This window comes from Asparagus officinalis, chromosome 9, assembly GCF_001876935.1.
Source record: "Asparagus officinalis chromosome 9, Aspof.V1, whole genome shotgun sequence".
NCBI lineage: Eukaryota > Viridiplantae > Streptophyta > Magnoliopsida > Asparagales > Asparagaceae > Asparagus > Asparagus officinalis.
Window position 1 is genome coordinate 7,109,095 of NC_033802.1, and position 12,155 is coordinate 7,121,249.

General features: G+C 34.7%; 2 protein-coding genes across 2 annotated transcripts in view; one reads left to right on the forward strand and one right to left on the reverse strand.

Annotated features, from left to right (window-relative positions):
• The window catches only part of LOC109823134 (acetyl-coenzyme A carboxylase carboxyl transferase subunit beta, chloroplastic-like), a 19,704-nt gene extending 17,025 nt beyond the window's left edge, over nucleotides 1–2,679 (reverse strand). Inside the window, exons 1-2 of the mRNA XM_020389420.1 lie at nucleotides 2,392–2,679; nucleotides 1,945–2,312 (exon numbers count right to left, since the gene is read on the reverse strand). Coding sequence (XP_020245009.1) covers nucleotides 1,945–2,312; nucleotides 2,392–2,679 — 656 coding nt within the window. The remainder of the gene's footprint in view (nucleotides 1–1,944; nucleotides 2,313–2,391) is intronic.
• Nucleotides 3,500–4,773, forward strand: LOC109824234. Its single transcript, XM_020390771.1, has one exon. The coding sequence runs from the start codon at nucleotides 4,040–4,042 to the stop codon at nucleotides 4,754–4,756; it is 717 nt and encodes a 238-aa protein (XP_020246360.1). The 5' UTR covers nucleotides 3,500–4,039; the 3' UTR covers nucleotides 4,757–4,773.

Genomic DNA, 12,155 nt, shown 5'->3' on the forward strand with positions numbered 1-12,155 from the left:
AGCCGGTAGCAGGTGGAGGTCTTTCGGTCGGTTGGGTTTGAGAAGGCTGAGGTGGACGATAGCGACCTGACCTTGGCCTGGCGCGGGGCCCACATTTTACGAGGCGTGAGACAATGGGCGAAGAGTGGGGTCACGTTGCCAGCTTGGTCTTTGCATGCGTTTGCGTTCGATCGCTGCCCCCCTACTATGGGGCCCACGTTATTGGATCAAAATTCCACGATATATATTCATCTTCGAGAAATCAACAAAACATGAAAACAAACGAAGAAAGCCTTCTGAGTAGGGGTGCATTCGGTCCGGATACGGCTCGGATATGATGCTTATCATATCCATATCCGCTTACCCATCTCGGATACGGATACGGATACGGATACGGATACGGATATACCTCGGTAAGAAAAACTTATAACTATATCCGCTAAAATCGGATACGGTTACTGATATACATGCGGATATATAAGCGGATATGCATGCGGATACAAAACAGATATGAGAAAAGTAGATAGTATTGAGAAAAACATAGTTCATGTGATACAAAAAAGTTCGTTAATATATCCATTATAACTAAATAGTTAAGATTAGTCATCTTGATCATCAAAATTAACCACAAATCCATAATCTAAGAATCGAAACTATCGTAAGAGTATGACTAATATGTATTCGGATATTTCGGATACGGATACGGATATTTCACTACAAAACCATATCCATAATCATATCCTATCGGTTATAGATTTGAGTAACCATATTCGTATCCTAACGGATATGGTTACGGATATTTCATCGGATACGGATACGGTTTAGCACCCCTACTTCTGAGAGTTCTTTTCAGCGTCGTTTCTTGAAGAATTTTTTTTTTCGAAAATGGGTTTCTTAGAATTAAATGTCTTTCACCATCCATCTTGATATCACAAATAAAAAGCTGTATAGGAAAAGAAATAAAGGGAAACTTTATAGGAAAATTTCCTATAATGTAAAATTTTCTTTTCTTTTTTGGCAACCTAACTTGACTGATTACGCAACAAGTTGATGCGTGCTATTTTTTGTTAAATTATTCTTAAAATCAATACCTAACGGAAATATGTATCAAATGATCAATAGATGGTCTCAATAGTTTTGATTTAAATGTATTTAGTCTACTTTTCTAAGACCATCTCCAATCGGGCGTTATTTTGCCGCAAAAAGGAGAAATGCCGCTGATGACGAGCTCCAACCAGACGCCAAATCCCGCTGCATTTTAGCGGTGATGAACAACGCGACGCCATATTTGGCGTCGCACTGTTCATCACCCAATTACTGTTTGTTTTTATTTTTTTATTTTTCTTTTTTTTTATTTTACCTTATACTTTTATGTATTTACAATTTGACCCTAATTATTTTATTAAATGTATAAAACAACTCCAATAATATTTAAATTTTATAATTTTACCCCAATTGTATAATTTGGACAAAATAAATTATTTTTAAAAATTAAAAACAATGCTAAAATTTAAAAGACATTATTATTAATTATAATATTAAAATCTAGATATTAAGTAAAGTCCCATGAAATATAAAGAGCAATCCTAATACATAATTCAAATATAAATTACATATCTGAAATACATAACATATAAAAACTGACACGCATAATATAAAACTTCATTAAAATAAAACATAAAATACAAACTAAACATGGAACATTTCCTGAGATGGACAAGCAACTCTCAATAATCTGGTAGATCGGGGCCAGAGTGTCCAATATCATTGAAATAATTGCCAAAATTAGAAGCAGACCCTTGTTCTTGTTGATTTCTTTTTTGTATTATTTTAATCTGTTGAGCTCGAACGTACTCACGCACGTTTGGATCAGCAATGGAATTCAAATCTTTCATTATAATTTTTCATTCATCTCTATCTTTTTTCATGGCTATCTTTTCTCGTTCGATATCAAACGCTACTTGCCTGTCCAAGCTCGCCTTGTCTAACCTGTCTATAAGTCGATTGTTGGAGGTCTCGATGGAGTCCACTACACTTGACTCATGATCATCATTTTTCCTTTTCAATTTAGCTTTTTTTACCTCAATAGGTCGTTCAGATGGAGTAAATGATGATAGTCCAGGAGATGTTGATATAGGAGATTCCGGAGTGGGATTATCTGATTGTGACGAATCGAAGTTCACACTTTGGGATTGTCTTCGACTAACTTGTCTTGCTGTGGGGACATCATCTTTGAATTTTTCGAAATTTTTAACCATATTCCAGACATGATCAAATTTGAAACCTTTTTTGTACTTTGGTTCTTGCATAAATAACATCTTTGCTCGAACTAACTGCAAATTATAGTGAACATCAAGTTATGTATTTCAACAATAATAATAAAATTCAGACGATAATTAATAGAATACTTACAATATCTTCATCTGAAGCACCACTTGGATTCAGATTCTCTACTTGTCTCAAGCACGCATTCAATTTCCTTACTTCATTACTTATGATTTCCATTCGAGAACGAATTGATCGGCTCGTACGCATCTCAAAATGCTGATCTCGAAGTTCATTGTATTTGTCCTCCACACGAGACCAAAATGCATCTCGAGACTGGTTTCTACCGATAATAGGGTCTTGAGAAATATCCAAGAATACTTGACAAAGGAGCACATCTTCAGTAACCGTGTATCCAGTTGATCGAACATACATTTTTTTTGTAAAAAGTGGTTGGTTTGGAGATCAGAAATACTTTGAAGAAATACTTCGAATTGGGTGGTTTGAAGAAGAATTCGTGAATGTTATTTATAGCCAATCCAAATTTATTTTTTTTTGTTTGAAATTGAATTTGAATTTGAATTTGTCGGTGGCCAACATTTGAAATTGAATCATTTTGTACAAACTGATCAGCTTTACACATTATCCAACGTTGTCGGTGGGAATCAAATTTTGAAATCAGGTCAGCTTTACACATTATCCAACGTTGTCGGTGGGAATCAATTTTTGAAATTGTGGTCGCTTTACACATTATCCAACGTTGTCGGTGGGAATCAAAATTTAAAATTAGGTCAGCTTTACACATTATCCAACGTTGTCGGTGGGAATCAAAATTTAAAATTAGGTCAGCTTTAATACACAGCTCAGCTTTTCTTGAATTGTGTGAAAGCTTTGTACGAGTGGGAATCATTTTTTGAAATCAGGTCAGCTTTACACATTGTCCAACGTATACAGCTAAGCAAATTTGAATTTTGTGACAAATTGATAACAGCTGGAAAGCATTTCCTAAAATCAGCTCAACTTTACACATTGTTCAATGTATACAGCTAAGCAAAGTTTTATAAATAGCATACTAGATTAGGTACATCCACACAATTACTCGTTGTTGTGTTAAAATTATTATTCTCCATTTCTGCATACTTCAGTCATTCTTTTCTTACTTCAAAAATGAATTTAGATGTTGGAGGTCCATCATACTTATCATCATCTTCATCTTCGGATGATGATAATTTTCTGTCCAATATCATTGCAGAGATTGATAAAACCGAAGAAGTAATTTGTGAGTACATCAACAACAACATGATCCTCGTTAACAATTTACGTCAACAAAACTATCAACCGATCCATGGTGGCTCGATTCCCGGTCATGCAGTGATCAACCGCGATCGAGAAAATGCGCATCAGAATTTGGTCATAGATTACTTTGCCGATAATCCACGTTTTGGAGAAGATATGTTTCGTCGTCGATATCGGATGTCAAGAAGTTTGTTCCTTCGTATTGTTGATGCAGTGAAAGATCATGACTATTACTTCCAACAACGAAGTGATGGACTTGGTAGAATGGGATTATCACCGTTACAGAAAGTAACAGCTGTTTTTCGCATGTTGGCATACGGTCTACCAGCTGATGCTACGGACGAATACGTTAAAATAGGTGAGTCAACAGCAATTGAAAGTATGACAAAATTTTGTCGTGCTATGGTGGAAATATTCGCAGAGCGGTATCTACGAACACCTAACGCTAACGATATTGCTAGGCTACTCTATATTGGAAAAAAAACGTGGTTTTCCAGGAATGTTAGGAAGTCTTGATTGTATGCATTGGAAATGGAAAAATTGTCCAACAGCATGGTCTGGGCAATACACAGGACGTAGTGGGTCACCAACTATTATCCTCGAAGCTGTGGCAGATTATGATCTTTGGATATGGCACGCATATTTTGGTATGCCAGGCACCAATAATGATATCAATGTGCTGGAGTCATCTAATCTTTTCTCTAACCTAGCTCAAGGTATTGCTCCTCCCGCTCACTATGTTATTCAAGGAAAAGAGTATAATATGGGTTATTATTTAGCTGATGGTATATATCCGAAATGGGCTACTATTGTACAAACAATCCAACAGCCACAAGGTAGGAAGAAAAAATATTTTGCCATGAAACAGGAAGCATGTAGAAAAGATGTAGAACGTGCGTTCGGAGTTCTCCAATCACGATTTGCAATCGTGGCAGGATCAGCACGTTTTTGGAAAAAACATGTATTACATGACATAATGACTGCATGCATTATTATGCACAATATGATAATCGAGGATGAACGTGATCTTTATGCACCAATTCAAGAAGTGAGGGAAGCACCAACACCAGAAGTTGATATGGTAGCAGATGAAACTACAAGATTTACTCAATTTATTGCACGTTACGGAAAAATCAAGGATAAAGATGCCCATATTGCGCTTCGTAATGCATTGATAGATCATCTATGGGAGGAATACACTAATTCAGATAGTTAAGTGCATACTAAATTTGTAATTTTTACATTGTTGTTTTAATGTTTAATTATTTTCTTATATTTTATTTTCTGTTGTGTTCTTGAATGTAATATTTTGGCAATATCAATAATAAAAATATAATATTTTAGCAATCAAGTTATTTTAATTAATAAAATAATATTTTATTGTTTTATTAGTTTAATTTTTAAATAATAAATCATTTTGTTTGGAAAATATGTGAAAAAATAAAATTTGATATGTGGGGTTAATTGTTGAAATAGTTAAAAATATAGGGAATAAAAAATAATCATATAAAAGTAGATAAAAAGAAAGATACTGAGAATATTCTTTTTTGGTGCAAAAAATGGTGCAGTGGGTTGGAGATGAATTACTGTTAGATGTGACTTTTGCACCATTTTGGTGCAAAATTTGCACCATTTTGGTGCGATGGGTTGGAGATGCCCTAAGGTTTTTAATGTATTGGTTACTCATAAGTACATAGCAGTCTAAAAATATGTTCTTGAAAAGACGTTATTTTGAAGAGTCTTTTCAAGTCTTTTATATCCAATCAGGAAAAGTCGGATTTAAGAAGAAATAGAAGGGTAGATTTAAAAACTTTGAGAGTCTAGAGAATGAAAGAAATTTTATTAAAAAAATTATTGTTTCTAATAGCGAAAAAGAAAAAGATCTTATTGTTAAAAAGGCCAAGTTAAAATGCCTAAATGAGGTCGGGGTTTAAATGAATATCATATTGAAAAATGCGATCAAATTTGAATATCAATCTAGTACCTAATTAAGCCAATTCGTATATCAACAACATTATTCATAATTTTCTTGAGAATAAACATTACCTTTCTTTCTTCATTTTAGCTTCCTAGCTAATTAATCATCTGTGCAACGTCAGTTCTTGCATTGGATCCAACAACATGCAACTTGCTTTTTCAGTCATACATTCCTTCTCATCTTTTAATATAAAGTCAAGGGTCGTTCTTTGGAAAAGGGTACTAACGGTATTAAAAGGATAGCTTTCCATTTAACTTTGAATCTTATCTCCAAAAAAAAAAAAACCCTAAGAATCATGTAGAGAATTTCATGAATTCATGCCTTTAGGACACGAGACAAAATTTAGAGTGCATATGCTCTTTTTCCACCTCTTCATCCTCAGGTCATTTTCTAAGCTTTGATTCTCAAAGCGAGAAGGGCCCCGCATTCTATAAAAAAAAAGTATATAACGAAGTTAAGCAGAGTCACACAACTAAAGGGCTGTTTGGTTGTATGTTTTTACTGTGTAAAAGGATGGAAAATGTAAAAAAATGGGTCCCAATGTCAGCTTTCATCACTTTACATTGTTTGTTTAAATTCTCTTTTACATAAAAAGCTTATCCCTTTTGATGAGGTGTCACCGAAAGCAAAATCACCAAAATTAGGAGTGATTTTGTTGGAAAGCTGACACAATGTCATAAATGTGTCCAAAATAATAATAAAAAAGTCAAAACCTTGTAGAAAGTGGTGAGTTAGATAACCACTTTTTATTTTGTGCCATAAATACTCTAGTTTACATTATACTATCCAAACAATGTAATACTATTATTTTAGGATTCACAAAGATTCTTAACCAAACAATGTAAACACTCGAATGGAAAGTGACGAGGTGGATAACCACTTTCTATTTTGTGTCATATAAATACTCTAGTGTCCTCAAGTCATCCAAACAGCCCCTAAGATTTGCTTTGATACGTATTTTTATGGGTTTAATTTCACACAACCCGTAAACTTTGTGGGACTGTTGTACGTAGCCTCCCTAAACTTTGTTTATCTCATACAACCCCTTGAATTTCAGGGTGTCTAACAAACCTCCTTAAACTTTAACAGTATCTCATCCGACCCCCTCCTTGTAATTTGCATCCCCAAAGCTTATTTCTTTTTTTCCGGTGGGTTCTTTGTTGTTGTTGGGTGGGGTTGTTGTTTCCTTAGCCACAAATTATTTGACATGCGTTTATTTCTCAGGAGAGTGCATAGCAAGCCCCTGCAAAGATGCGTCTAGCTGACTTTATGATACCTGCAAATAATGGACCACAAAAGTGGGGAAAACTCACATTTAGACCTTTGTTTTTTACTGCTAGTTAGTTTGTGCTAAAGATATCAACCCCCTTCAAATTCTTTTTTTTTGTTAATTGGTAGCTAAACAAATTTTGCAGGGAAGCGACTTCTACGTCTCTCCTCGAGTTTTGCTTCCCTTTCTTCATTAAATTCCATCTTGTTCTATATATGACTTCTTGGGTTAAATTTTAGAAAACCCCCCTTTAACTTGGGGATTGTCTTAGACAAACCTCTCAATTATTTTAATTTTAGTGAACCCCCAAAGTTTAGGGTGTTGTATATACCCCCCTCAACTTTAAAATTTTGAGAAAATCCCCTTGACCTTATGTCACTAACCGCTCTAGCTAATACCGCTAAGTCAAACATGTCACGTGAATAGCACGCGACTTAAAAAGACCAAGACACCCTGCAACCATAAAAATATTAGTGTAGATTTTTGCAGAACAAGAGAAAAGAAGAAGAGAGAGAGAAATGGGTACTGCAGTTCACGAGGGTCTTGTTTTTCCGATTCAAAGTTTTATTGTAACTAGTTTTTGTTGGGAATATAAGTTGTTTAGACAATAATTAGCATGAAATACAGTTAATAATTTTTAGATAATAATGAATTAATATTGTAACACAGATGTAAGAAATAATTCAAACGAAAAGAAATGAGGGTTAGAAATACGGCCTGATGGTCGAGGCGTGCAAGCACTGTCCCAAGAATCTAATTGCGCCCTCTCGTACAGGGCTACATGGCAAAAGTTCCTGGAGATACAACGACCCTCGGTCAGGCGACCTCCTTCTCGTCGGCACGAGCTTCAAGAAGGCTTTGCGAACTCTTCTAGACTTTCAGGGAACCAGCAGAATATAATAGCAAGTATAAAGCAGAGAAGAAGAAGTTTTGTGTTTTTCACACTGTGTTTTCTACCCTCGCAGCTTGCTGTTTATATAGAGGTTAAGAATGAATATTTTTAATTACCGAATTAAATCCTCATAAAAACCCTTTTCCGTTTTGATTCTGTTTTAATTCTCATGAATATTACCGTTTCATTTACATTTTAATTCAGTTTTAAAGTCCATAAATCTCCCTAATTAATTCTGACTGTTTAACGTTTTGAAAATGAAATGTTAATCACATTTTAAACAGTTCTAATTAGCAAAAATTAAAAATAAAAATGTAGCAGATTAAGGGCCCATTAATCCGGAGCTGCATTCGTGTGCGCGCACCACCCGACCCGACCCGAACCCGAGCCCGAGCCCGAGCTCGGCCCAGCCGGCACGCGCGCGTGTGGTGTGGAGCATAACCTTTATTTTCTTCTAGGCATAGAAGAGAAAGGGAAGACTTATAAAGAGCCTATCTTCCCATCTCTTTTCCAATATGGGACTAAAGTTTTCCTTTTTTCCTCTACAAACCCAAGTTTTAAGTTACAACTCCAACAATCCCCCACATAACTTAAAACTTAAAATAATTCAGAAATAAAAGTAGAATAAAAACAAATAAGTAAGATTGCTGGTTCCTTTATACTATGTAATAGGTGGAGGTACCTTTCGGTTTGAACCTTCACTTAGTGACAATTGTATAGATCCGTGAGAGCTTGGTGGACTTCGCCTTGAACCAGTCTCATTTATCGGATTTCTACAGAAAGCACACATAGTACAGTTTTGAAGAATTCTAAGCGGGTTGCGCTATTATCGGCCTTGCGCAAGTATCTTTCATGTGTGTTATTAGGGATCAGCCCTGATCCCATAGTCGCGGCCTCACAACTACACACATATAGGTGAATCCTAATAAGGATGCGAGCAAGTAAGCATCCTGCCTCATGGGTGTTGGATTCATTAAGAGTTAGACTCAACCTTTCACTTGCTTTTTATGAGCACTGATCACCCTAGGGATGGGAGCAAATAAATTCAGTGCTCCTCACAATTAATCACTCATTCAGTTTGTTTCTACCCATTGAACCTCTGCGAGGTTGGGTTGCCACTGCAGTGATTTTTCTTATGAGCTTAACCCCATCCCCTTGATGATTCTAGGACCACTGCCCTAGATAAGCCTTTAGTTAAGTGATCTGCAAGATTTTTCTCTTTTCTTACAAAGTCTAAGGCTATTATATGATTTTTTATCTTATATCTCAAGGATTTGTGTCGCACTTTCAAGTGTCGATTCATTTTCACATCTGCATTCTCTTGATGGCATTTGTCAATCGCTGACCTGCAATCACAATGAATAGAAATAGCTGGTAATGGTTTTTGGATTAGTGGAATTTCAGTTAGTAAATCTTTCAACCATTCAGCTTCTATACTAGTAGTATCAAGGGCTATCATTTCTGATTCCATTATACTTCTAGCCATTACAGTTTTTAGTAGATTTCCATGAAACAGCTCCTCCTCCTAAAAGGAACACAAATCCTGTGGTGGATTTTACATCTACTGAGTTACTAATCCAATTTGCATCTGAATAACCTTCTAGTACAGATGGATAACCTTTATAGTGTGAACCATAATTCATAGTTCCTTTTAGGTATCTCAAAACTCTTTCTAGAGCATCCCAATGACTCTTATCAGGATTTGATGTATATCTACTAAGTCTATTTACTGCATAAGCAATGTCAGGTCTGGTATAGTTTGTTAGGAATCCTAGTGATCCAATTATTTGTGCATATTCTCTTTGTAATTGAGGATGACCTGTATTTTTCTTTAGATGTACATTAGGATCATATGGAGTGGAAACAGGTTGACAGTTTGGATCATAAAAATTCTTAAGGATTTTCTCTATGTAGTGTGATTGTGATAGCACATATCCATTCTCATTTTTCATGATTTTAGTATTAAGAATTAGGTCAGCTTGACCTAAATCTTTCATGTCAAAATTTTGTGATAAAAAGTGTTTGATATCATTTATGATTTGTATGTCAGAACCAAAAATAAGAATGTCATCAACATATAGGCATAATATCACAATTTTGTTGTTTTTATCTATTTTATGATATACACACTCATCTGTTTGATTAATTACAAATCCATAAGATAGTATAATTTCATCAAATTTCATATGCCATTGTTTTGGAGCTTGTTTGAGACCATATAGTGATCTAATAAGTTTGCATACTTTCTTTTCTTGTCCAGAAGCAATAAATCCCTCAGGTTGATCCATATAGATTTCTTCATCTAAATCTCCATTTAAGAATGCAGTTTTAACATCCATTTAATGTATTATTAATTTGTGAATAGATGCTAGAGCTATAAGGACTCTAATGGTAGTAATCCTAGCTATTGGAGAATAGATATCAAAATAATCAATACCAGATTTTTGGGTATATCCTTTAGCTACTAATCTGGCCTTATATTTATCTATTGTTCCATCTGGTCTGAGTTTCTTTTTAAATACTCATTTACATCCTATAGTTTTACAGCCTGAAGGAAGATCAGTTAGTTCCCAAGTATGATTTTGAACTATAAATTGTATCTCATTATTTATAGCTTCCTTCCAAAATAGAGCATCTACTGATTTCATTACATCTTCAAATATAATTGGAGAATCTTCTACAAGTAATGCATAGAAATCTTCATGAACCTTTTCTATTCTAGTTCTTTTACTACTTCTAGGTTCCTCTGGACTTTCTAGTGGTCTAATTTATTTAGAACTAGTTTCACCTTGGTTAGAACTATGATATGAATTACTAGAGCTAGGGCATGTGTTGTTTACTCTGGTCTTGTAAGGAAAAATATTTTCAAAGTAATTTTCAAAGTAATGTGCATCCCTAGCTTTAATTATGGTGTTTTTGGCTATCTCATTAATGTCAGAGTTGATTATTAAAAATCTATTTGCATTACTATCAGAAGCATAGCCAATAAAAATTCCATCTACAGTTTTAGGTCCAATTTTCTTTCTCTTATTTTCAGGTATTTTAACTTTTGCTAAGCACCCCCACACTTTCAGGTGATCCAAATTAGGGTTTCTATTCTTCCAAATTGTGTAAGGGGTTTTATCAGATTTCTTGAATGGAATTCTATTTAGTATATGACAGGCAGTCATGAGAGCTTCTCCCCACAAATTTTCTGGCACACCTGAATTAATTAACATTGAGTTTACCATGTCCATTTGTGTTCTATTCTTTCTCTCAGCTACTCCATTAGATTTGGGTGTATATAGAGCAGTTATTTCATGAATAATTCCATTCTCTTCACAGAATTGTTTTAATTCATTAGAAGTGTACTCGCCACCTCTATCTGATCTTAGTATTTTAATTTTCCTATCCAACTGATTTTTAACTTCTGCTTTATATATTTTGAATTTGTTTATGACTTCATCTTTGGTCTTAATTAAGTAGAGGTAACAATATTTAGAGCAATCGTCTATAAAAGTTACAAAATATTTGTTACCTCCTCTAGTTGTTCTTCCTGAATCACAAACATTACTATGGATGAGTTCTAATATCTCAGAATCTCTATCAATAGTTTTAAATGGTTTCTTAGGAAGTTTGGCTTCTACACATATTTCACATTTTTTATCATCTTTTATATTAAGCATTGGAGTTATATTGAGATGCATCAATCTTTTAATTAAATTATAATTCACATGTCCTAATCTTTGATGCCAAGTGATAGAATGTTCAATATTCAAAGCTATTGGAGATGCAAGAGTAGAATTCTTAACATTCAATTTAAAAAGACCATCACATAAAAAACCTTTACTAATGAAGTTCAATCCCTTAGTTATTATAACTTTATTTGATTCAAAAACAAGTTTGTAGCCTTGTTGCACTAATAAAGATCCGCTAATTAGATTTCTCCTAATATCTGGTACATGATGGACATCCTGCAGGATCAAAGTCTTATCCGAAGTCAGCTTTAGGTTGATCCGACCTATTCCAGTTACAGGAGCCACATTATTATTTCCCATTATCACAGTTCCTCTACTTGAGACCTGATAGGTGGAAAACAAAGATTGATTAGAGCAAACGTGAATATTAGCTTCAGTGTCAATCCACCAATCATTTGCTTGAAAGGTCATGTTTACTTCAGGGGTGAAGAGAACAGACCTGAAAGCAGTCTCAGCTTAACTGGAAGTCACCATGTTTACTTGTGACTTATTAGGTGGAGGTTCTCCCTTCCTAGGCTTGGGTGGTTCTGTCTTCTTGTAAAAGCAGTCATTAGCAAGGTGGTTGTTTCGTCCACAAACGAAACAGACTCGACGTTCAGCTAGCTCCTTCCTTCTTTTGAAAGTGGACAGGGTTCTTATTTTGATAAAAAGATTTTTTTTTCTTAAATGTTTTATTTTGATTTTGGTGGAAGGGACGTTTCTTGTGTTGGGGAAAGGGTTTGGATTCAACATTGTTTA

Coding starts and splice junctions, on each gene's coding strand:
- LOC109824234 (XM_020390771.1), top strand. CDS start 4,040: ATGTTAGGAAGTCTTGATTGTATGCATTGGAAATGGAAAAATTGTCCA.